Raw genomic sequence first — 25,765 nt, 5'->3', positions numbered from 1 at the left:
GTAGGATTACACATAAATTTTATTTTCTTCTTGAAAACTTTCAGTGTCTTCCAATTTCCTATAATAGCATTAAAATTTTATAATCTAATAAGAATAATTCAAAAGTCTCAGTCTAGGAAGAAAAGTTTCATTTCTCTTTACAGGTAACTTTTGATTATAATTTTTTAAAAAGACTTTATTTATTTATTTGAAAGAGAGAGAGAGAGAGAGAGAATGAGCAGGGGAGAGAGGCAGAGGGAAAGGGAGAAGCAGACTCCCTGCTCAGCAAGGAGCCTGATGCTGGACTCGATCCCAGGATCCTGGGATCATGCCCTGAGCCAAAGGCAGATGCTTAACTTACTGAGCCACCCAGGCGTCCCAAATTTGATTATTTTTGATAGGAAGTGGGATAACTGCCTGGTGATCCACTGCAGTGGTCATAGGTCACTAGCATTCATTCTTAGGTATTCTATTTTCTTTTTTATGTGTTTATTATTCACAGTCCTTCAAATTACTGGATAAATTCACATTGAAGTTGTTGAAGCCCTGACTCAAAAAGTTTTAGAGGAGAAAAATAAATGGCAAAATTTTGTGTCAATTTGAGTCAGTTTTTCCAGAATAGTGCTATTTTTGGAGAGATCTGAGGATATCTAGTAAGTAAAATTGACAGAACTTGAAATATCTTTAATTGCTTCGCCTAGAGAATCACTGTCCTCATTTGATGCGTATTCCTACAGGTTTTCCTTTCTTTATGTGTCTGGCAAGTATGTAAAATGGAATAATCACATTTTGTAACTCACTTTCAGTATTTATTGGTGTAGACTTCTACTTTGGTATGAGTCTTTAGGGCAATTAAGGTTATCAGAAGAATGCCTTTAGGAAATATGTAAGTTTTATATGCATCTATCTTAAAATTAAAGATGTAAGTTACTGTAATCAGGTTTACATTTGACTTTATAGAACAGGAAACTCAAATGACAGTGGGGTAAGCAAAATGGAGGTAACTTCCATATCTGTGCTATGATTTTATAGAGGAGTTTAAAATACAGAGGTTATCAGGGGCGCCTGGGTGGCACAGCAGTTAAGCGTCTGCCTTCTGCTCAGGGCGTGATCCCAGCGTTACGGGATCGAGCCCCACGTCAGGCTCCTCCACTATGAGCCTCCTTCTTCCTCTCCCACTCCCCTTGCTTGTGTTCCCTCTCTCGCTGGCTGTCTCTATCTCTGTCAAATAAATAAATAAAATCTTTAAAAAAAATACAGAGGTCATCAGATTTAATACAACAAAATGCAGCCTACTTCAAGCTATGTGTGAATAATTATTATCTTTCTAATTAGCAAGAGGTCATATTTCCCCATGTCTTACGTAGGGAATAATTGAATTCACATGGTTCAGGATTATCTAGACGAATCTCTCAATTTTAAGTTTATATTTTGAAAAGAAACAGATAGCTTTCAACATGAGAAGTATAGCATTATCAACTTTCCACACAGGAAGGAAAAACAATTTATATTTTACAGTCATGTTTTTACTATCATGTTCGTACTCTATTATCAACTGTGTTACCACTGGATTTTTAAAAATTGAGGTAAAATGTTACTTGTTTTTGAAATAAACTTCTTTCATTTAAGTCACTTGTAGCTGATAGGAAATAATATATATTTTCTGAAACAATATTTTCAATGGGAATAATATTTCAATTTCAATACCTTTTTAAAATCAAAGCTAAAACAAGGTTGAGTATGTATTTTCATATCCTGACTTTATAATCACTATATAGTGTTTGCTTTATCTTCCCTCTATTTCCATCACATATTATTTATATACCTTTTAAGCCAGGTGACATAATCTGACTCCAAATGTGGTATTTGGTGTTTGTCTTATTACCTCCTACTATTTTTTCAACGTTTGGCGGGTGGAAACTCATCTTTGTTCTCACAACTCCTGAAGCTTTGTTGAAGTTGGAACCATTTGTGGTAACTCCCTAGTCCCCTTCTCTAAGAAAGGAATCCCAATCCCTGTCCTTTAGCACAAAGGTAAGCTAGTACAGTCATGTTGATACGGTGGGGTGCCCCATCTCCTGACCACACCTGATCTGATTAAGCGTTCTCACTTGATTCAAATTTTAGACCAATTGAGTGCACTCTGCCAGAAAGAAATCTGGATTCAGAAAAGTTACTCTTCCGGGCCTCCTGAACGGAAGCTTTGTAAACTAGGAAGTTACGGGTGGCCATGTTCTACCACAGGTGCGAAGAGAAGCACAAAAGACCCATCTGCCTTCATTCTTTGATTCAATAAACATTTATGGATTGTCTCTAAGTAGCAGGTACTTTGTAAGGTGCTGGGTCTACAATGGTAAGCACAGCATATATAGTTCCTGTCCTTATGGATCCTATAAACATTTGAAAAAGATTGTTAATATTAGTTAATAATTGGTTACAAATTTTGATAAATGCAATGGAGAAAAGGAACAGGGGGCTTTGAAAGAGAATAAGGGGTGGATTGAGAAGCAATGAAGGCCTCTCTGAGTAAGTGACATTTAAGCTGAAGTGAAGAGCAAGGTGTTAGAGCATTCCTGGTAGAGGAAACATTTCCTGAGGCCACATACTAGATGTTCAATGACACCTAGTGGCATTCAATAAATATATTTTGAGCTGAAAAATCATTATGCTTTATAAGGTAACCAGACATAGAAGTCTTATTAATTGGTTGCCATAGGTGTTTGGCCGTAAAAGGCTTACATGAACCTGTATTTTTCAGGCCACATAAGCTTGGGGCTCTACTGCAGTAGTCACAAAAGAGTGTTTATCTGACTTTACACTCGAGTTCCCTGAATGGACTCTGATTCCAGCCATTTCTTCCCAAGGATTAATGGAGGCCTCCAGGGTGGGTCCCATGTGTACTCGTATGTCACTAAACTACCATACGCTGCATATCATTTCTTTTTTTCTAAGTGTGTGTAGCTGTGAGGATGCTGTTACTCTCACTTCTTGTGTTGCTTGATGAAGGCATCCCTGCTGCTGCTACTTTTTACTGAGGCCTGCCCTGAGGTTGCTGGAGCCAAAGTCTAGGGGCAATGTTGTCTGGACTGAGTGTGCTACCTTCAGAAATTAGGTTCACAAATGCTGGTTATGGCTTCGTTCTCAATGTTTAAATGGGTATAAAATCCACACGCAGGAGTTCTTAACCTGGGCTCTATGGATGGGCTTCAGAAATTTTGGAAATCCTTTGATTTGTATGCACATTTTGGGGCATATGGGCATTTCATGGTGGAGGAGTAAGGGAGGAGGGTTATAACTTTTTAAGATTTTTGAAGGACGTTCCATTCCCTCTAAAGATTAGGAATCACTCTGTTACAACAAGAGGAGGAGAGCTGGAGCCATTCCAAGGCCAGCACTGTGCTTTATGGAGAACTGCCTTCCCCTTCAATGTTTGTATCATCACTGAACCAGACCTGCTCACCATCTCTTAGGATGAATTACTTCCTAGGGGTTCCTTGGTCTTTACATTTTCCACCAGACCTCTCAATAAGATGTATAGGCTTGAATCCTAAGGTGAACACATCTCAGTCTCCAACTGGTATCCCAGCTTCATATTTATAACATAACAATAATAACCTCCATGCATATCATAACAATATTTTTGTTTGCATAAATATATATGTATATACAGTTGAGACTTGTGGGAATTAGGGTGGCTGAACGCCTGACCAGTTGAAAATCCATGTATAATTTTTTGACTCTCCTGAAACTTTACTACTAATAACCAACTGTTGACCAGAACTGATTAACATCACTGATAACATAAACAACCGATTAACACATATTTTGTATGATACATGTATCATTTACTGTATTCTTACAATAAAGTAAGCTAGAGATAAGAAAATCATAAGGAAGATTTAATGTTTAAATTGTTTAAAATGTTAAAATGTTTAAAAAACATTTACAGGACTACACTACTATATTTACAGAAAAAAAATTGGTGTATAAGTGGACCCATGCAGTTGCAACCCATGTTGTTCAAGGGTCAATATACTCTTTAAATGAAAGAAGTGACAGTCTTCTAGTTCTTAAAGGTGAAAAGGGAGATTTTCTTATCTTCTTCCTTTCACTTAATTAGGGAAAATATGTAAGAAGTTTATTTTCATAATTTTTTTTACTTATTACTTTTTACTTTCAGTCATATTTTTTCTCTGCAATTATTTCCTCTCAGAACTTGACTTTGTTTTATTTTTTTCTCCTTGATCCCTTTTTTAATCTTCCATTTTTTTGCCCATTCTCATTTAGACATCAATTGTCAACAATTCGTTTCATGTTCTCCCTGCAATGTGGTTATATATTTCGAACTTCGCTGAGTGGTCAAATTCCTGCAATTAATTGCTTGCATGGGTTTTGCATCCCTGAATCTCAGTGCAAATGATCTGGATTACTGATCATTCTTTAGCTATAAACATGTTCAAATACGCTTCGGAAAACTGATTTCTAAAAGCATTTCATAGTTTCCTTCCTTTAGCCTTCATAATTTGTCATGGAAACAATGAAGAACTGTTGGTGCTTATTTCTGGTGGATGGGTTTGAAAAAGCACCTTGGAGAGCATACAACTTCCCTCTGGAAGCTTGAAAGTAACTAGTTACAAATGAATGAGTCTTCTATTTTCTTTATGGAAAACTGAAAAGATGCTTCAAGCTGTGCTTATGTTAGATTTGGCATCACACCGGTATTGCAGAGAAACTGCAGAAGGAATCCTGTTGTGAAATTAGATGAAAAACAGTGGTAAACTGAATTTCACTTAAGTGAGTGTTTTTACAATTTAAATTTTGTTTCTGCCTGGTATTTAAATAAATATACTTCAGAGCTTTTCCAGAAATGTAATAGAAGACCAAAGAATATCACAACATAGCAACGCAGACATGGAGACTGCCGTTGAGGTGGCTCAGACTTCCTGGGAGTAGCAAAATTACATTTTCCCACTTGATCTTGCTATTCTACACAGAATTGGTAAACACGAAACCTTTTATTTTATTTCAGCATCTTCAGAATTTGGGGTCCAGTTTCTTTAGACCTCGGATAGCTCTGAATGCAAAAAAAAAAAAAAAAAAAAAAAAAAAAAAAAAGAAAGAAAGAAAAAAAAAAGAAACAAGCTAATGCTCATTTTCCCCGTTTAATCCGACCTCATTCACGTCTGGGTTGTGAGATACCAGGCAGTAAATTCTCACTTCTGTAGACTCAATGACGTCCGTCCAAACGGACACAACCTTTGTGAACACCCTGCAGCGATTCCATTTTCTTTACCCTTTACCTGTCTCTTCTCCACAACCCCTAAAGTGTGCACAAGCTACTCTCCTCGCTGGATGACCCAGGGTAGCAGTGTGCAGACAGCTGTCGCGTTACCCTGGGAACCTCCGCCTGGGACCCGCCTACTTACCATCAGGCTACCCAGCCAGCCTGGAGGCTGCGCGACACCCAGGAGCGTCGCCATGGCAACGGCGCGGAGCGCTCACCGCGACCCCAGGGCGAGGAAAAGAGTACGGAAGTCCCGCCTCCGAATTGCCGGGAGCGTCGCCATGGCAACGGCGCCGCGCGCGGGCCGCGACCGCAAGGGTGGGAAGGGGGCGGGGAATGCGTGCGCGGAAGTCCCCGCCCCTGGGCTGCTAGGGCGGCGGCGACCGCGGCGGCCCGCAAGGATTTGAAACCGTTTCTCTGTGGCTGAGGCGGCGGCGGCGGCGCGGCCGACCGGAAAGCTTGCATGTAGGGGCGCCAGGTTCTCGTTTTTCCCAATTTCCCCGCCCCGCCCCTACACCCGGGTTCTCGAGTGGAATTTTGCGCGGGGTGGCGGCCGCCCCTCCCGTGCGGGCCCGTTCGGGGCGGGGCATCGCCCCGCAGGCCCCGGGGCAGTTCGCAAGGCCTGTGGGGCGCGCGCCCGGCTGGGGAGTGGGGGTGAGGGGTCTGGGCGCGGTCGGCCCGCGATTCCGCTTGGGGGTGAAATCCAGAAACTTCTGGGTAAAGTTTGCTAGATGGATGGAGCTGGTCCACAGGACGGGGTCCCGAGATCGGACCGCAAGGTTGGCCGCTGGGGAGGAGAAATCTGTGTCCTGGACAAGGTAGGGAAGTGGCCGCGGCCTCGCGGGCTCGCAGGCCGCCCTCCCGGCGCCCGCCGGCCGCTCAGACACGGGAAGTTCCTCCCAGGGCAGGGTGGGCGACCCCGGAGTTAGGGCAGGACCGGTGTGCTGGCTCCCGTGTGGGCAACAGTCCCGACGCCCGGAGCGCTTGGGAAGGCCTGGCCCAGCACCACGGCGTGCGTGCGGGAGCCACCGAGTGTTCCCGAGTTCCAGTGTTCAGGAGAACTACACACGTACAGACGAACAGTTTTTATTCTGATCCTCGTGGGGCTCTTTTATCATTTGTCCTTTATATTCAATGAGTAAAAATAAGGTAGAAAAGGCGAACGGGATGACAGGAGCCTCTGCGTCGTAATCAGGCTGCAGCCTGGAGTGCACGACGATGGGCACCCAGTGTCTAGGCCCAGCTGCCACTTTCCGTGGGACCGGCTCTAGGGCAGTTACTTAACCCCGCCAAGCCTCGACTTCCTCCTCTGGGAAATGGCCACGAAATAGTGCCTGTCTCCCAGGGTGATGAGTGGGAAACGCCCAGGGTGATGAGTGGGAAACGTCTGTAAAGCACACATAGCATGCTCCTGGCACCGTCAGGCAAGGCCCAATCAGTGCTCTGGTAACTGTCCAAGCATCACGTGCATCTGTAAAACTTTCTGATTTACCGTGGGCGGTATTTCAAATTTTCTGGAATGACTCACCATACATTTAAAAATGTGGTTTGAACAAAATTGATTTTTGCAACTTCCAGGAATATGTTTATTGCGTTTGGCAGAGGGCATGATATATGTGAGGTGTGGATTCTTTGGCAGCGTGGCTGCTTTTCTCCCAAGGTCTTTTAGTATTTGTGGCTTGCTTCTGCTTTGCTGACTCCTATGGCGGCTAAGCACCTTGAGAAGGTCTTAGCCCATTTGTTAGGTGTCCACATATAAAAAGGTTTAAAAAAAGACAGCGCCAGTGAGTTAAATAAAAGACGCGATCAAATATAGATTATAACTATAAGCAAGAGTGACCCAATTAAGTTCTTTGTTTGCTTTTGAAATAATTTATGTGATTTGTAGGCACGTGAGAAGTACTAAGATAAAGCTTCAAGTAGTGATAAAACTTTGATTAGCTGGAACTAAGTAGATATAATTTGTTTATAAGGTGTAATTTGTGTAGCAAGAATTCCTTGAAGGTTTGAAATGGTAACTTAATATTTTCCTTTTTGCATTTCTTAATTTTGTTGGAGAATAAATAAGGGATAAGGAGATGCGGATTTTTAGCTTTTACCCTATACCACATTGACCCTTTATTGTGTTTTAAAGAAAACTGTACTCCACTATTGTGTGTCATTACAGCAATTCCAGTTGCCTTCCTACTTTTCAAAATATGTCTTTATTAGTTGGAGACATTGCTGACTTTTATGTAAATGGTCAAGCAGTCAGGTATAATGGATCCAAGAGCTAGGGATTTCAGAATTTTAATCTGAGCTTTGTGTTTAATTTCATGAGTTTGAGGGAGTCTTTCAACTGTTGAGTTTTAGTTTTCCCTAACATTAAACGTTAACATCTCCTGTGTGTGTGTCAAAGAATTTATTGTGAATTAGTAATTATTAGAAATCTTTTTGCTTTAGCTTTATCTCCGTGCTCTCAGGCAAATGTTTGAGCACATGGGCAGGATGCACTGTTTAAGCCTGGGAGTGCTCCTAGGCTAGAGCTGTGCTTAAAATTCTGAGTTTGGGAGTTTTCATTTGTCTTTTCATCCATTTGAATAGTTGCTTTTTAGCTTCATGATCTAATATCCTGCAGTGCTATCATAGCCCTCTGTAACCAAGTGTGTAACAGGTGTAATTATATAGGAATGCAGTTAGTTATTGTAGGAATGCAAAACAACCAACCAAACACCCCCAAGCCAACTAACCAATCAGAAAATGCATTTAAATAAAATTTGATTTAACCAAGTCTTACATTTGAAAATGTGTTTCTTCTACTGTGATGCAGAAGGTTAGGATGACCAGTTTTGGTAAATAGAATTAAGGCCATATACTTCTATTCTAGAAGATCTGTTTGGTACTCAGAACAGAATCTTCTAAAAAATGATTAGTCTCACGTCGAAATGGGACATTATTCTCTTTTGTTAGCATTTATTTGCCAGTCGATTCTTTAGCTTCTAATAACGTGCCACGTAACATGCCAGGTACCTACTAAGATGTACGGGTCATGGGCCCTGCCTTCTGGGATCATCTCACAGGTGGTGGAAGGCATGTAAATAATATACAGATGTGTACAAAAAATAATAACATGGTGACCACAGCTCCACAGATATGAGCAGTGCACACTGAGAATGGGACACAGGAGTCTAGGCTGAGCGGGGCAGGCTTTTCTCAGAAGTGCCATTTGAGCTGCATTTACCTGGCTGCGGGCAGAGGGAACCGCCTGTGGAGAGGATGCGGCATCGTGTCAGGGCTTGGAGTGTTGCACGAATGGCGCAGAGGTCACTGGCGGGGATGTGGCCCTTGGCAGGTGGATGTATTAGGCAGCATGTACGTACGTGGGGAGAGGTGAGAGCTGGGCTCAAAACGCAAAGGCACTCATAGGCCTAACTTTGGCTTTAGATGGTATCTTGACGTAGTAAGTAGTCAAGAGAGATTTTTAAATAGTGATCGGCCTAGCTTTGCCCTTGGGGAGCTTACTCTGGTACCAGTGACTGAAGTAGGGAAAGGGGGGGGGGGAGCAGGGGAGGCCAGGGGAGTGGTGGGAAGGGCTTTCCCTGAGACAATGGCAGTGAGAAGAGAGACACTGGCAGATTTTGAGACACTGCTGAGTATTTGTTGCTATATTGGCTTGATGGGGGGTTAGAGAATGGGAACAATGGAGGGAATGGCGGCCGCGGGGCTGGGAAGTTTGAACCCTTGAGGAGGTAACTGATAGGTGATGGAAGTGTTGGCGTTGGAGAGGACACAGAAGCAAAGGAGGTAAGGAGGTATTCTGTTCTCTTAGAGGTAAGTTGAGAGGTGGAAGGAAGAGCATTTTGGGGTGTCACCACCTATTATTTTTCCCATGAAGCAGGAGGTAGGATTTTTTAAAATTGAGAGTGAGGGGAGGCAAGAGGAGTTTGAGGGGCTTTAAGATGTCTGGCAGAAGCTTAAAAGCAGCTTTGTGGAGGGGGAAATAGTAAAAGACACGTGAGGGTTCAGGTAAGGTGGGAAGCTGTCTGACTGCGGGCAGCGCCATTTTTCTCCAGCAGACCCTTCGTGAGGGCGTCGCAGGAGTGCAGTCTTGGTGAGGGAAGTGTACAGATTTTTGACTTAAGGAATTTCGTCAAAACCTACTGATTTTTGGGATTCACCTTCTTATAGGTAGTGTTTCTCTTGCTAATTTGGAAGAAATGCAAGGACTAATATTTTATATTTTTTGAGGGGAATTAAAAATTTTGAATTTACATACAGTTAAAAATCACTTTTTTGGTGTACAGTTTATTGGCCTTTTACACTTGCATAGAATAGGGTCTTATAACCTCCTATACAAATGGTATACAGAACAATTTCCAACACCCCAGCTACTTCCCTTGTGCCCCTGCTTTGTAGTCAGACTCTCCCCTAACGGCTAAGCCCTGTGAACCCCTGATCTGTTCAGTATACTCATACCGTTTGCCTTTTCTAGGATGTCATACGAATGGATAGCTAGAGTATGTAGCCCTTTGAGCCCTTCTCTCACTCAGCGTAATACATTAGTAGAAGTTGATCCACGCCCTGTCAGTAGTTCATTGCACTCCTTCATTGTGTGGATACACCGTAGTTTGTTTACTCCCCAGGTGAGGGACATTTGGGTGGTTTTCTGTGTTTGGTGATTACCCAAGAAAGAAGCTGTTCCAAGGCTTATATTCAGGTTTTTGTGATTATAGACTTGGTTTCACTTGAGTAAATACCTAAGAGTGGGATTTCTGGGTCATGTACGGTAAGGGTATGTTGGACTATGTAAGAAACTGCTAAATTGTTTTCCAGAGTGGCTCTGCCGTTTTGCATTCCTCCCAGCAGTTCATGAGAATTCTTGTTCTGTGCTCTCCCCAGCATTTGGTATTGTTTATTTGGTATTTTTTATTTTAGCTGTCCTAATAGGTACAGTGAGATCTCATTGTGATTCTAATTTGCATTTCCCTAATGATTAATGACATTGAGCATCTTTTCATGTGTTTAGTTGTCATTTGCATAGTTTCTTTGGCAAATGAACTCTTTTTTTTTTTTTTGCTGTTTATTTTTGGTGGGTTGTTTTCTTATGGTTGAGTTTTGAGAGTTCTTTATATGTTTTTCATATAAATCCTTTATGGGGTATATGATTTACAAATATTTTCTCCCAGTCTGTGGCTTATCTTTTCAATCCCTTAATGGAGTCTTTTGCAGAGCAGAAGTTTTTTATTTTGGTGAAGGTCAATATAATAATTTTTCCTTTATGGGGAGTGTTTTTGGGGCCATATCTAAGAAATCCTTGTTTAATCCAAGGTCATGAAGATTTTCTCCTATGTTTTCTTCTAAGAGTATTATAGTTTTACATTTTACACCTTAGGTCTTTGATTTCTTTTGAGTTAATTTTTGCATACAGTGTACGGTTTAGGTTGAGGTTTATTTATTTATGATGCATATGGATGCCCAGTTGTTACAGTGTATTTGTTGTAAAACCAGTCATTTCTCCATGAATTGCACGTTTGTCGAATGCCTGCTGTCCATACTTGTATTGGTCAGTTTCTGAACTCCAGTCTGCTCCGTGGGTCTGTGTGCCTTACCCTCTCACCAATAGCCATTGTCTTGATCACTTAGCTTGACAGCACAGCTTAAGATCAGGTAATTGAGTTCTCCAACTTTGTTTCTTTTCAGAATTGTTTTTGCTATTCTAGGTCCTTTACATTTCCATATAAATTTTAGAACTGGCTTGTGCATATCTACAAAGAATACTGTTGGAATTTTGACTAGAATTGCAATATATCTGTAGATCAATTTGGGGATATTTAACACTGTTTAACACTAATGAGTTTTCCTTGACCCCTCTCATTAGAGCTGTGTAGTTCTCAGCAGACAGATCTTAATATTTTAATTTTAAATTTTTTACAGACTGAACTATGGAAATAGGAAGTGAAGAAGAAAAATGGGAGAAGCTGGATGCAGAATTTGATCACTTTGTGGTAGATATGAAGCCTTTTGTTCTAAAATTACCCCATAGATCAGGTAAGATTATGATTGCAAACCAGATTCTTTTTTTTTTTAGAAAACGGGTTTTTTTTTTTTTTTTAAAGATTTTTATTTTATTTATTTGACAGAGACAGCCAGCAAGAGAGGGAACACAAGCAGGGGGAGTGGGAGAGGAAGAAGCAGGCTCCTAGTGGAGGAGCCTGATGTGGGGCTCGATCCCAGAACGCCAGGATCACGCCCTGAGCCGAAGGCAGATGCTTAACGACTGCGCCATCCAGGCGCCCTGCAAACCAGATTCTTAAGATTAATTTTTTTCTTTATTTTTTCAAGCCAATGAACTATCACAATGAAAAGAAAGCTTAATTTCTTTTTTCTTTCTTTCTTCTTCCTTTTTTTTTTTTTTAGTTAAAAATGTATTAGAGAGTGTGTGTATGTGAGCGAGGGGGAGGGGAGAGGGAGAGAGAGAATTTCAAGCAGACTCCCTGCTGAATGCAGAGCCTGACCGGGAGCTGGATCTCACCACCCTGAGATCATTACCTGAGTTGAAATGAAGAGTTCGATGCTCAACTGACTGAGCCACCCAGGTGCCCCCAAAAGCTAAATTTCTTTAAGCATGGTTTCATCTTAAGCTGATGTAGAATTGTTTGCTTTGAGCTATTCAGGGGTAAATAGAAATTTAGTGATAATATCCTAGTAAACTGTGGAAAGATCTTACTGTGATACCACTCTCAGAGCTTAAAGCCCATGGATCTCTGACGTTAGCGACAGCTGTTTCTTCCTGCATCTTTTTCCGCCCTGAAGTGCTTCCTCTTTCAGGAGCCTACTATCTGTCTGTTTTCTGACAGTTTTATTTATCAAGCAGAAGAAATATCTATTGGTCTTGTATGCTTATTGGATGACTGAATGAAATCAATTGTGAATGAGTTTTTGTTGCTATCTTGTCTGTAATTCCTGGCCTGTTTACTCTAATAATGGGATGAGAGTCTTTGTATCAAGTCAAAGACTTTTCAGATAATTTAAGGCATCAGAGAAAATTGGAGAGAGTTTGGGGAACCAGGATGATTGTCTAAGCCACAGTAGGCTGTAAAGGTAATTCTGATTTGGTAGTGGGAAGTGGGGCCAAGAAACTCTGGCTTTTACCCAAGTTTTGTCCAAGTTCCCTGTTTCCCTGAGGTGTCTAAGTGAACTCCGTTTGTTCCAGGGAGTTGCACTGGACAAAGGGAGTGTAGTGTACGAGTTCTGCATCCTGTGGTCACTCATTGTTCCGGGGCTGCAGCCGTTCTCAATCAGGATGGCTTGGCATGGTTTTCCTTCCATGCTTCTTGCTCTACTCTCTTCTCTTGCCTCGTCAGACTGTAACTTCCTCTTTCTCCCTCTGCTAGTCTTCAAGATGCATATTTCATGTCCTGTGGCTCATTCGTGATTATTTGTATTGTTTGTATATTATTTGATTAATTGTATTTCTATTTCATGATATCTGTACTGTGTTCTGATAGTCACTACCTTTTTTTTGTGGTCTTAGATCTGCTGAGTAGGACAAATTTGCATTAAAGTCTCCCATTATAAATGTATTTGAAATAAAACTATCCTCATATTTCATTTTCTTTTAAAAATGGATGTTAGGTACATAGAATTGGATTAATTTTAATCTTTGGTTCATGATTCGTCAGTATTGGTATATCCTGCCCTTTTAATTAATTAATTAATAATGAATGTTCCAGAACTCAAATCCCAATCGAGAGCCTGAGCAATGATAATAATTTATATCTTCTTACAGCTAAATGCTACTTCTGATAATGGCTCTCCCCAGTATTGTATTTTATTTTATTTTATTTTATTTTTTATTTTTTTAAGATTATATTTATTTATTCAACAGAGATAGAGACAGCCAGCGAAAGAGGGAACACAAGCAGGGGGAGTGGGAGAGGAAGAAGCAGGCTCATAGCGGAGGAGCCTGATGTGGGGCTCGATCCCATAACGCCAGGATCACGCCCTGAGCCGAAGGCAGATGCTTAACCGCTGTGCCACCCAGGTGCCCCTCCCCAGTATTTTAAGTAGAGTAGTGAATTCTTTTCATGAACTAAATTGTACTAAATTCTGGCCATTAGGATATTATATAGATTTCAGTTTGCTGCAAGGCATATAGAAAATACATAGTTTGAAAAAGTGTTTTCTTAAGTTTATCAGTTTCACTTTTTTTCCCCTCAAAGTACACCTGATATATCATGAAATTTGCTTTGTGATTATATAATTTTCAAAGCTAAAAATACAAAAGTTCTTTAAAGGTTAGCCCTCATACCTGTAGTGATAAATCTGGTATGAGCAAAGTGGTAAATCCAGCCCTAGCAATTTTTGTAGGTAAAACAATACATGAATATGACCTTTAGAAACTAAGAGATTAAAGCAGACTTATGATTTATGTTAGCTATATAATCCTCAAATTGAGTTAGACTGATAAAAGATTAATGTCAAATAGTTTTCATGAGACCTAAAAACAATTCTGTGTCATGGTCAGATAAGGTAGTCAATAGGTCATTATATGTGGATTAAACTGTGCTGTATTTTTAAAGTAGCTTTTAAAGGGATAATTATTTTGCTAAATTACATGTTAGTAACCCTCAATTATTTTTAGAGAGGTTAAAAGAAAACCCTAAATTAATCAACTACAAATCTGAAATTTATCAGCTTAGTAAATAAAACATTTGAAATCTAATTTTGGGTTAAGTTTAAAGTGCTTAAATAAGATTGCATTTCAGCTCTCCTTTGGTTTGTGTAATTAGAATTATAGAAAGATTTAACATAGCTAAAATTATCTTAGAGATGTTTTAATAGCAAAATTTTATCTCAGAAATTATTCAATAGTGATCCAGAGATTTTATTTTTGAGAAAATATTTCTTTGCATTTGTCTTGCCTGATCACTAACTGAAAAAGCTAAACCTCTCGGGTTGTCGAACCATAGCCTCCCAGGGCCAAATCCAGCTTGCTGCCTTTTCTCTAAAGTTTTATTAGAAAATACTGATGCCCATTTGATTACATGTGATATGTGACTGCTTTCATGTTATGGTGGCAGAGTCGAGTAGTTGTGCTGGCAAAGCCTAAAACGATGACCGCCTGGCACTTTACAGACAACGTTTGCCAGCCTCTGCTCTAGACCAAAGCAGATGTTTTATAGGTGTTTACTGTTTTATTTTCTGAAAAATCAAGTTTCTAATGGTTCTTATGTATTTCTAGAACGGCAGAGGTGTGCCCTTTGGATCAGAAAACTGTGTGAGCCTTCAGGAACAGGTGCAGGAACAATGGGCAGGAAGAATAGGAACCTGTATGCGAAACTGTTATTGCACATGCTGAAGCGAGGAGTGCTCGAAGGCCCCTTTGCACACCGACCTGAACCAGGGACCCTGAAGACCTTACCTTCGTACATGGTAGGTGTCATTGACCAAAAGGTGTCTTAGCTTCATTTCTTTAAAAATGTCAACTCATCATCCCAGTGGGGAATGGTTATATTATTAAGTTATAAGTCCTGGATAATATATGAGTTAAAACTGTTTGTTTTTCTTCCTAATTCACTTTTTTCCACTTCAAATAGAAATCAGATATTGGCCTTACGGGGATTATGTGTATTGATTTAGCCATCCCACAGTATTCTACTGTATTTCTGAAAAACCGAAAGTAAATTTTTTTTATATTGAAACTTAATTTCCCACTAGCTTTCCCTGGATAACCATAACCATAATTTATGTATATCAGTGAATTCTAGTTTATTAAACTCTTTCACATACATTATTTAAAAATTCATGAGAGGTTGGATTGAGTGACTTCTAAAGTTCCTTTCTACTCTCATAAAATGATGGTAGTAAGTTGGAGTTTATACTTCATTTAATTTCACTATCAAAACCAGCTCTTACAAAGGTAGTTATAATTATGTTTGATTGGTGAATTGTCACTTTCTTGATCCTTATAACCATGAAATATGCCTTGGTTTGTGTGGTCTTTAAATACTTGAGAAATCTGACTGGAGTACTTGGTATTGGTAGTTGCTATTAGGATATTTATGTATTTAAAAAACATAACTTCGGTTAACTTAAACCAAAATGCAGCGAAAAGGCACACTGCATACGACACGATAATTTTTTTGTCCAAGGCAGAGATGCCAAAAGTTGTAATGCTGTTTGTAATTGTATGTTAAAGTAGACCATATATTTTGCTTCAGATCAGTGGTCTTGGGGGCAGTAGTCACCTGACTTGATATTCGATTGAACATTGCAGTGACTATCTCATAAAACTGCCGTGCATGTCTGACTTGGGATCGAGGGTCATGTGTCACCTTTCCCTAGAGAACACCCCTCTTGAGGATTCTTTGGGTGGGATTCTGAGAATTGTTGCCAAAGCTTCCAGTTAATGCAGAGTTTTCTTCAGAAATGTGTCAGGAAGTTCTGCTCACTTGAAAAACAGTGGGCTTCTGCCATTCTTAAAGACTAAAGGTAGAACATTGTCTGAAACACATTCAGATGTTGAGGTATGGGTGTGTTGCGTCATGTGTTTCCCATTCATACTCATTTCACAGAATCCTAGGAAAGGCTTGAGAAGGCCCAGGGACCTGTCTTGGATTTTTGGTTAGTTTATGGCATGGCCAGAACTAAATTCCAGGTCTTCACTTCTGTTGCTCCTTCTTTACCTTATCAAGGGATTCCTAATTTTTGTTTCTGATTTTTATGGATTGTGGTTTCCCTGCCCACTGATTTTGTGTGTGTATGTGTGTGTGTGTGTGTGCGTGTGTGCAGAATAATTAATGATCATAGCAAGAAATAGAACACATGATTTAAAAAGAACTTTCCATTTATCTTTTTTTTTTTTAATTGGGCATTTCTAGTATTCCATTTCATCTTCACTATTAGTTTATTAGCTATATCTCTCCTTTTTAGTAGTTGTCTTAGGGCTTACAAATTGCATCTCTAATTTATGGCAGTTTACCTTCAAACGTATTATACCAATTTATGAATTATAGAAGAAATTTGTAAGATTTCCTCCTCCCATTCTTTGTGCTATAAGTTTTCATACATTTCACTCCTACATGCATTTTATTATTATTATTTTTAATTTTAATTCCAGTATAGTTAACATACAGCATTGTATTAGTTTCAGATGTATGATATAGTGATTCAACAAGTCTATACATCACTCAGTGCTCATCGTGATAAGTGTACTCTTAATCCCCTTCACCTATTTCTCCCATCCCCCCACCAACCTCCCCTCTGATAACCACTGGTTTATTCTCTATAGTTAAGGGTCTGGTTTTTTTGTTTTGTTTTGTTTTGTTTTAGGTTTGCTTCCTTTCTCCTTTGTTCATTTGTTTTATTTCTTAAATTCCACATATGAGTGAAATCTTGTGGTCCATTTATCTTTTTACAAAGCTATATTTTTTATAATACAAATAATTATCAGATTTATCTGTTATAAAATTTTTATCATTTTCAGATTTCTTATACAGCAAAGCATAACTAAAATGTAAAATGTTATCCATTTTATGTATTTTAATATTTCATAATTCATTATGCATTTTTTTGTGATTGAATTTAAGTTGAGTATTTGAAAGGCTGTTACCAGACTTGAAACTTGATGGAAATCTTAACTATATCATTATAGTACATTTTGAAAGAATAATTTTTCTAATTTTTAAAAATCAGTCCATCTATTTTGATGAACCAAATCCAGCACGAGCAAAAGTTTCAAGCCCGGAAGGATTACCAGACTGGGTAATGGGTGAGCTGGGGACCAGTGAACACAAGTTAAATGAATCATGGAAGCTTTCTTCCGGAGAAGATTACTCTTTGGTGCAGTCACCGACTGATACACACAGGTACGCTATGAAAATGGGATTTAAACATGATTCACCATTTAGTCTGTCTTTAGATCTAGTTCATATGTTGTTTTTCCTTGTGGGTTTTTTTTAATGGTAAGTAGTTGGTTTACTTTATAATTTCATTAAAATTGAGGGCTGTGAAGTGATGTCAGGTAGGAAAAACAACAGTTTTGTTTTAACATTTACGATATATTCAAGATTCTGTGACAGTTTTAGCCACTTTTTGGGTATCTGTTAAATATATATACATCCCATTACTTGGCAGGTAGTGTGTGAGAACCTTTAAATAATTTCATTGTTTTCCTTCATGACAAGCATGAATTAAGAACATTATTAATGATTTCAACAAAATATAACATCTTGCATATTCATTTTGAATCTTATGCTTGAATTTCTCTTCTTTTCCCCTCATTGAACAATATTTGTTTTGATTTAATAAAGTAATGAATGTAAAAGTAAACCCCATTCAGTTGTGTTTTCTCACCAAAGCACTAAACTTAAGTAGGATTTTTAGTGCAAATAAAAATAAATTTCTGAGTTTTTCAAGTACACAAAGTTTACTGCTGTTGTAGTATATAACTTTTGGCCTTTAAGGGGTGCTAGAGTCACATTGGGCTTTTATCATATTTTGAATTTAACTTTGGCATCGTTTTCTGAAATGTTAAAATATCAGATGGTGGCAATTGACATGGACCATACTTTATACTTCACTCCTCACCATTCTCTTGCTAGTTTTCACTGTTTGGAATTTGATATGGTTAACAGTGTAATCTTTCTTTTTTTCTATAATATTTTTAGTTACTCAGAGACATATTATTAGTAATTTGAAATGTCTTCATGGTTGATGTAGTCTGGTTATAGGTTTTTCAGATCTCAGATATTATGATGGAAAAGGGCAGTTAAATGAATACAATGCAAGAGATCCAGTCCACATGAATTTTTTTTTTTAATCAGAAGGGGGAAACAAAATGGAGAGCAAAAAAGGAAGAGGTGGTAGGATTAAGGATACTTTGAGAAGATTAAAGAGAAATGAATAGATGAGTTATTAGCAGGTGGTGTTAGATATTTATTTTTTCGATCACAGGAGATAGAAAAATAGAAGAGGTGTTATTGTGGAATTTTTCTTAGCCTTATAGCAGGTAAATGGAGGTGTAAAGAGATTGTGGTCTGCATACAAAGAACACAGTTCTTGGTTTGGCTGCAGAATCCATTAGGTGTTTGCCAAAACATTTCTCGAATGTCCAACTAAAAGCTACATTCCTTTCTAGGGAATGAGTATGGAGATTACAGTATAAAGGTGAACTAAATAGTTTCCCATGTCTTGGAGCTGAGCAGAGGTTGGAAACTGGTGATCTTCTTGGACTGAGTGACTCATGTGGATAGATTTGTTTTTGTTTGACTTATATAGCCTTTAAAGATTTTTAAACGAGTTATTCAAAATTAATAATTGGGGAATTTCATATAAACCACCTAGTTTTTTGGACTATTGAAAAAGCTGTAGACCCAGTTGTCTTTCCAGAAGACACCCACAGGTTGGAGATAAGGAATACTTGGTTACTCCCCTAATGCAGCATGCCTTCACTATTTGCTGCTCATTTTTCACACTAAGTTTGAGGTCAGTTGCATTTCTTGTTGAGTGTGAGCTTTTTCCCCCTTTTAAGTAGGGTTGAGAAGTGAAAGAAGTATTTCTTTCACATTTTTACATCCCATCACGAGTGGAAAGAGGAAAGGTGGATGAAGAGGGATCATGTGACTCAAAAAGAGGAGAGAGACTACATCTTTGTAGAAGTGAAGACTACCCCCTCACATCTGGCAGCATTATTACTCATTTGTTACCCAGACCCTACAGACACTGGATTTCTAATGGTTGTTTTAGATAAATAGGGAAGAGAGTTAGGTGCATGGATAATTTCCATGTAATGGTTATGTGTAGTTGTGGAGATGTTTGTGAAGATTGAGGTGTGTGTATTAAGGTTTAGGATAGGAAATAGATTTGAGATCTCAGGGAGTCCAGGTGAATGGGCTTTTCTTCCTTGGAACAGAGGATGAAGTTTAAGAAAATAAAGTGAGAATATTCTTCAAATATTACTCAGTGACTTTTCTAGAAAATGATACCATAGTAAAATCTCCACAATTTTAACATATAACTTCTTTTTCTTTGTTGCTCACCTGTAATAAAATGGCATGTAATGAATGTAAAGTGATTCAAATATGAGGCATTAGCTATCAGTTATATAATAAGTAATTGAAAAGCAGTCAGTCCTTTGGTCCTCCTCAGTCCTTCAGATCTCACTATTCAAAAAAGTCTTACTTGACCCCAGGTCTCTTTAAGGGACTCTGTGTTTCCTTGTTGCACTCACGACGTTCAAAGATTCCATATCTGTCCTCTGGGCTAGATTGTAAATGTCATAAGGCAGGGACTGTGCTTTTCCTATTTGCACTGTGGCTCCAGCACCTAGCGCTGGGCAGGAACCTCTTGGGAACTCCGTATTTGTATTTGTTGCGTGCTTACATGCATGAATGAATGAATGGTGTTAGGCACTGCCACATACTTAATCTGTTCAAAAATCTTTTGACACAGGTAGATTGTGGCAGAGAGGATGGCCCACAATGATTAAAAAAACCTTTCAGGACAAGTTGAGGAAAGGTTAAATTTTAGAAGAAGTTAAGAGAAGTGTGGATATAGGATACAGAGATGCCCTTCACAGACTGGGAGGAATATAGACAGTGAGCTGGAAAAGATATACTGAAATATCTTTCTGGTCAAGTGTCAGAATTCCGTGAAGGCTAACAGCCAGATAGTGCTACCAAAACAAAACTTCTCCGAATATCTTTTCTTATGTTTTTCTCATAATTTAATTCAATCTATTTTCAAATTTTAATTTGATTTAAAATTTTAATCCACATGTACACAAATTAACAGGAATTTGTAATTTTATATACATGAAGGCATTTAAAAAATAAAACTGACCTTTACTTTAGCTAAGGGCAATAAAATTGATTTAAAAGCCAAATACATAATATGTGAGATGAGATCAGAAGTGTTGGTGAAGAGGCTACTGATGGTCTGTCTTCATTTTTCTAAAGTTGCTCCTTTACTGAGTGGTCATACTGTGCTAACGAAAAAGTTAGTATCTGCTAGTGTTGACCTAATACATCTAATCAGTTCTGTAAGAAATTGTTTTAAAAAGTTTAAGAGGCTTATAATATTTGACACATGTATGTTTTTATAGTGAATAATTTATTGTTACTTAGAACTGAAGTTTAATGCTGCCTCATAAATTTTACAACCACTTCAACTTGTCCTTTGAAAAACCTCTTTAATCTTAAAAGATTTTCCCCCTTAGTGTTTCTTTTTTGATCACTTTATAAAATCCTGCTTTACTTAGACCTTTTTGTATGTGAAGTATTTCTAATGGCATTTTAGATTATGCTGTTTGTGTCCTAGCCTTTTCATATTATTAAAGATGCAGAGCCCTTTTGAAGCCTCTTTGTTAGGCCTCCCTATTCAGTAGAGGTGGCACCTTTCCTTTACCTTTATTCTTCCTGTAGAATACGGGGTGTAGCTTCGTTCTAAACATGTTGAAGTAGTATGAGGTTATATTCTCTCTTGCTTATTCTCGTGCTTTTTTTTCCCCCACCAAATACACATCATACACTAGTAAACTTAGCATTTCACATCAGACAGCTTTGACACATAGCTAGTTCCATCCTGGTTTTATTCTTTGCTTTCCTTTTTCAGAGTTCTTGGTTTAAGGTTAGGTTATTACCTATGTTTTCTTTTAGAAAAACCACTTTTCAAATCATTTTGCTATTTTATTAGAGATCTATTACTGCATTTAAATGTCAAATATCTGCTTATTTTCTTGACAGTGAAATATTTTACTTACATTTGAGTTTGGAGCATGGTTTTACAAAATGTTACTGTTGAGACTGTAGACTTAGATCTCATCCCCGTACGTTTGGCTGATTTCATTTAGTTCTGCAACCATGAGCTGTATCCATATATATTGCTTCCCGGTCATCCTTCAGATACTTACCACTGTGACCTGGTAAAGACCTTAATTATCTTTGTGGTAGACAGACTTTCAGGTGGCTCGATGGTCCTCCTCTGGGTGTTCACAGTCTTGTATAATCCTACTCCTTGGGTGTGGGCAGGACCTGTGACTTGCTTCTAACTAATAGAATGTGGCAATTGGGATGTCACTTCCATGATTACATTATGATATGTAAGACTCTGTCCTGCCAGCAGACTGGCTCTAGACTCTTGGCTGTCTTTTCCTTGCTGGCTTTGAAGAACCAGGCTGCCATGAATTCTCTAGCTCTATGGAACTGAATGCTGCTGATAACCATGTGAGCGGGGAAAGTGGATCCTTCCCCAGTAGAGCCTCCAGATGAGAACCCAGCTCTGGGCAAACCATGATGGCAGCCTCATATGGCCCTAAGCAGAGGACCCAGCTCAGCTGCACCTACACTTCTGACCCACAGAAACTAAGAAAATATTTAAAATATATGTGTGTTGTTTAAAGCTCTTCAGTTCGTGGTAGTTCATTATGCAGCAATAGATGACTAATACAGTTTTTATCCTAATTTTAGGGAATTATATAAACTATATACAATACATGCTTCTTGTAAAAACCTCAATGTAGAAATATGTGGAGTAAAAAGTCGAAGTCCTTCTCTCCATGTCCTCCTATTCCACTTGCCTCATGGGATGTAATAGTCATCAGCAATTTGATGTGTCTCATTCTACAGTAGACACATAGCCACACAAATGTAATTAAAAAATTATAAATCAGTTTATACCAAACTAATTAGTATATTAGTTTATACTAGTATATGTAAACAGTGTGTGCATATATATATGTACTGTTCTGAGACTTTTGCCCCTTAACCGTGTCTGAACCTGTGTCATGGAGTCTGTGTAGTCTTTTTAATTGCAGATCATAATCCATAGTGCGGATTTACTGTAATTTAACCTAATTTAACCTGTCTCTGTTGCTTTTAATTCTTTATTGTTATAAAGAATGCTTTAGTTAGCATTTTGGCACATACACCATTGTGGAACTGCATGTATCTTGGACCATTACTGATGCCCAGAAAAGAAATCGCTGTTTCAGTAGCTAGGGACATTAACGAATTTAATGGATAAACTATTGATGAGATTATTAGTAGGTACATCTTGTGGGTTGATAACAAAAATCTCTATGGACTAGTATGGGGAGATCTCTAAGATATATAAAGTTTAAAAGAAATATATGAAAGTATAGTAGGCTTCCATTTATGTGTGTATGTATATTTTAAAGAGAATACGTGGATTCTCTTACTTATGTGTACATGCGTAAGGGCTATTTGCGGGCGCCACATTTGAAACAGTTTTACCTTTAGAACATAAGACTAGTCTGCTGTGGAAAGTTAAAAACTTTTATTTTGTACATGTGTCTATGTTATTTTTAATAGCCTACACACTTATTTTTTGATAGATTGTATTAAGTTGCCCTCCAGAATATCATCTTGTTAAGATGTTTGGGCACACACATCATTAACATTAGTGATGCACATTTAATTATATGTAACAGATAAACAAGTTTAAACATAAGAATGAAATTTTCCCAATAAATAAATAAATACTTGTGGATTTCACTTGTATTTCTAATTTGTTAAAACAGAAATCAAGTGGGACAAGTTGTACCATTTATGGAGCATCTACTGTATGCTACATACTATTCTAGAAATCTTTTATAAGTTATCTGATTTCATCCTCTCTGCAGTTCTGTGAGGTTGACGCGAAGGCCCTTTGTATTTATAGATGAGGTAACAGCAGCAGAACGGTCGTGCCACTTTCCCAGTCATGGATCCAGTTTCAGAATCTAGGTCTTGATGATTCCAGACCCTATGTTCTTTCCAGTCTACCATGTAGGCACGGGTACTTTTCACAGCAAATATGGAAATTCCGCTTTCATCCATCTTTTTCCCCACTTGAGCTGCATCAGCAGTCGTGGGTGACTGTGCCTTTGTTCTTGGTTATTTCTAGGTTGAGCTGAAATGAGGCAGTTTGCCTTTGTTCAAATCTCACTTCTGGCACTTGGCAACCATGTGTCCTCAGGCAAGTTACTTAATTTCTCTAAACCCTGGTTTCATCATTTATAAAATGGAGATCTAGAGCTTCTGACGTGGGACCTGGGACAGTGTGAGCTGTTGTGGCCACCATCATCGCTGGCACGGTGATTGTTATTTTAAGAGTTCCTGCAGGGGCTTGCTTGTTAGTTTGTTTGACCATTCTTTTGCTTCTCTAATTATCTAATTTTCCTAAAGGATATTATCTTAAAATCCATTGGTCAATTATTTCGAGTTACTAAAAATCATTGTGTTCTTGAGAAAAATAAATTAATAGTTAGGCAGAAAGATTCTCATCATAAGTACGAATCCTGCACACTCTCAGAATAAAGAGTGGTAACAGTATTTTAAAAGAGGCTTCGAAGGAATCTTTATATAACTGAGCAAATCCCTTCCTCCTCAGATAGAAGGAATACAATGTAGCTGGCCCCACTCCCACTTTTTTTTTTTTTTTTTTTGCATTTGGCCATACCCTGAATTAGAAGCTGCCTAAATAATAGTTAGACATAAGTTCATGTTGCCTCTGTATATTCTTTTTGTGCGTTATCCCAAACACAGAACACAAAGATAATAGGTTTTATTCTTGTCTTCTGATTCCGTGAAAAATGTTTTGAAGCTTCTTTTTAATGGCTTGTAATTATTTTTATGACTTTTCAGTGAAGTATGATGTGGTTTGGTAGCTTATCACCAAAGTGAAGTTAGGGTCTAGTTAGGGTCTAGAAAAGATGAAAAAGAATGATTTAATACCACTTATTATTTTTACTTGAAACTTTGCTTAAGAGTTATGGTTTAGGAGAGGGTGGAGGGGAGTAAAGATGAATCAGCCTCCTTCCCAGTGGAAGAAACACATGGATTCTGCTAATTTTAGAAGACTTTGTTCATGAAAAAGAAGGCATTAGTTTAGATTTCTTTAGATGCCATTTTATAAAGAGATACCATCTAGGTTACATAAAAATTCTAGGAGTATGCAAACAATTACTATTTATTATATATTTTATCATATTAGATTCAGGCTATCTTTATAGGAATTAAAGTTTTATCTTTTAATTTATGTTGGGTCCTCTAAATAATAAATTTGTTCATACCTATAAGAAAGGACTTGGAGAATAATTATCCTATTTTAAGTGATTATAGAGGACTATAATTTTTGCATCTTGCTTTAATGAGATCCTTCTATGGGTTATTTGATGCCAGATTTTAGTTTGGAATGAAGAATCTAATTATAGCCCTGCCCTTATGGAAAATATGATTTGCTTTACAATGATCCTCTTTATGATGTGGTTTTCCAGGAATGCATTGCAGCAAAAAGCTGGGACTGTGTATGTCCTTTAAAAATGTCTTACGTTACAGCTAGCATTTCATTTGCTTGTGCAGTTACGAACATGACCAGCAGATGGTGATCAAGTATAATGAAAATGTAATTGTGACTATTGATCTATGTGGAAAAAAAATTTTTTTTCACTTTAAAAATAATGATGTAATTTTTTGGTCTGGATACTTTGAAAACTGTAATAAATCTTTGTACTTTGTTAAGCTCTATTTTTATATGTAAATGACATTGACACTATAAATAGCCCCCCTCCTAAATCGTTGGATAGATATATGGGGGAGCTGATCAGTACCTTTCCTTCCTAGGGATTCTTCATATCCACTGGCATAAATAAATACGGTTGGGATTACACATAGTAAAACATCTTTAAATGTTCACTAAGTACATTCATTATATTTACAAATAGCCCGGTTGTTTGGGCAAAGATATATTCTACAGCAGCACTGTCTTTGCAGTAGAACTTTCTGCATGGAAATGGTCTATGGCTATGCTGTCCAACATAGTAGCCACTCTTCACATATGACCACTAAGCACTTGAAAGGTGACTGGTGTGACTGAGGAGCTGAATTTTACATGGTAATTAATTTAAATAGCCACATGTGATTTAGTGGCTGCTGTGTTGTGCTTGGAGCTGTAGACTTGGGTCTTCTCGGCCAGGCCGTTGTAAAACCTGACCTACTAGTGGAGAGCTGGTGTCTTGATGGGGCCGTGGGATGCAGACGGGCTAGGAGTTGGGTGTTGGTGCACGGAGACCGCCTCTGCCCCAGAGCAGACCTTTTTTCTGTGCTTCCTTGTAATTTCGCAGGTATCTCTTCTTTGATGATAATCACCCATGATCAACACCTAGTTGCTTTTCTTTCAGTCAATCTCAGGTTTCAGAGGAGCTCTTGTGAATAAATAGTTTTGAAAGAAAGAAAAATTAATCATTTTTCTTAAATTAATTTTCGTCACCATTTTGTTTGGGTAGAACACTTAGGATGGATTATATCTGATTAATTTGATATTTTTGATACAGTGACCACTTAACCTTGAGCTCTAGAAGTAAGTCTGCTACGTAAATGAAGAATGAAAACTGTTTCTTAGGGTATTCCATAAAACATAACATGTCATTCTCATAAAACTGCTTAACTACTCATTAATTTTCAACATTAATGTACTAATTAAATATCATTCTTTGGTGTTTACCAAGGCAAGGAAGTGGCA

The 25,765-nt window shown here is 38.3% G+C and overlaps 1 protein-coding gene across 7 annotated transcripts in view; it reads left to right on the top strand.

Moving 5' to 3' along the window:
• Nucleotides 1-5,608: 5,608 nt before the first annotated feature.
• Nucleotides 5,609-25,765, top strand: part of CEP112 (centrosomal protein 112) — a 418,880-nt gene continuing 398,723 nt past the window's right edge. For 4 of the 7 annotated variants that reach the window (XM_057317729.1, XM_057317726.1, XM_057317727.1 and 1 more), the window contains exons 1-4: nucleotides 5,609-5,728; nucleotides 11,177-11,290; nucleotides 14,487-14,677; nucleotides 16,940-17,112. In XM_057317729.1, the coding sequence (XP_057173712.1) occupies nucleotides 11,185-11,290; nucleotides 14,487-14,677; nucleotides 16,940-17,112 (470 nt within the window). In that variant the 5' untranslated portion in view covers nucleotides 5,609-5,728; nucleotides 11,177-11,184. The remainder of the gene's footprint in view (nucleotides 5,729-11,176; nucleotides 11,291-14,486; nucleotides 14,678-16,939; nucleotides 17,113-25,765) is intronic. The other 3 variants (XM_057317731.1, XM_057317728.1, XM_026512411.4) reach the window with 1 other exon arrangement.

The sequence above is a fragment of the Ursus arctos genome, unplaced genomic scaffold (genome assembly GCF_023065955.2).
Source record: "Ursus arctos isolate Adak ecotype North America unplaced genomic scaffold, UrsArc2.0 scaffold_24, whole genome shotgun sequence".
Classification (NCBI taxonomy): domain Eukaryota; kingdom Metazoa; phylum Chordata; class Mammalia; order Carnivora; family Ursidae; genus Ursus; species Ursus arctos.
This window is presented reverse-complemented; position numbering and strand designations above follow the sequence as displayed.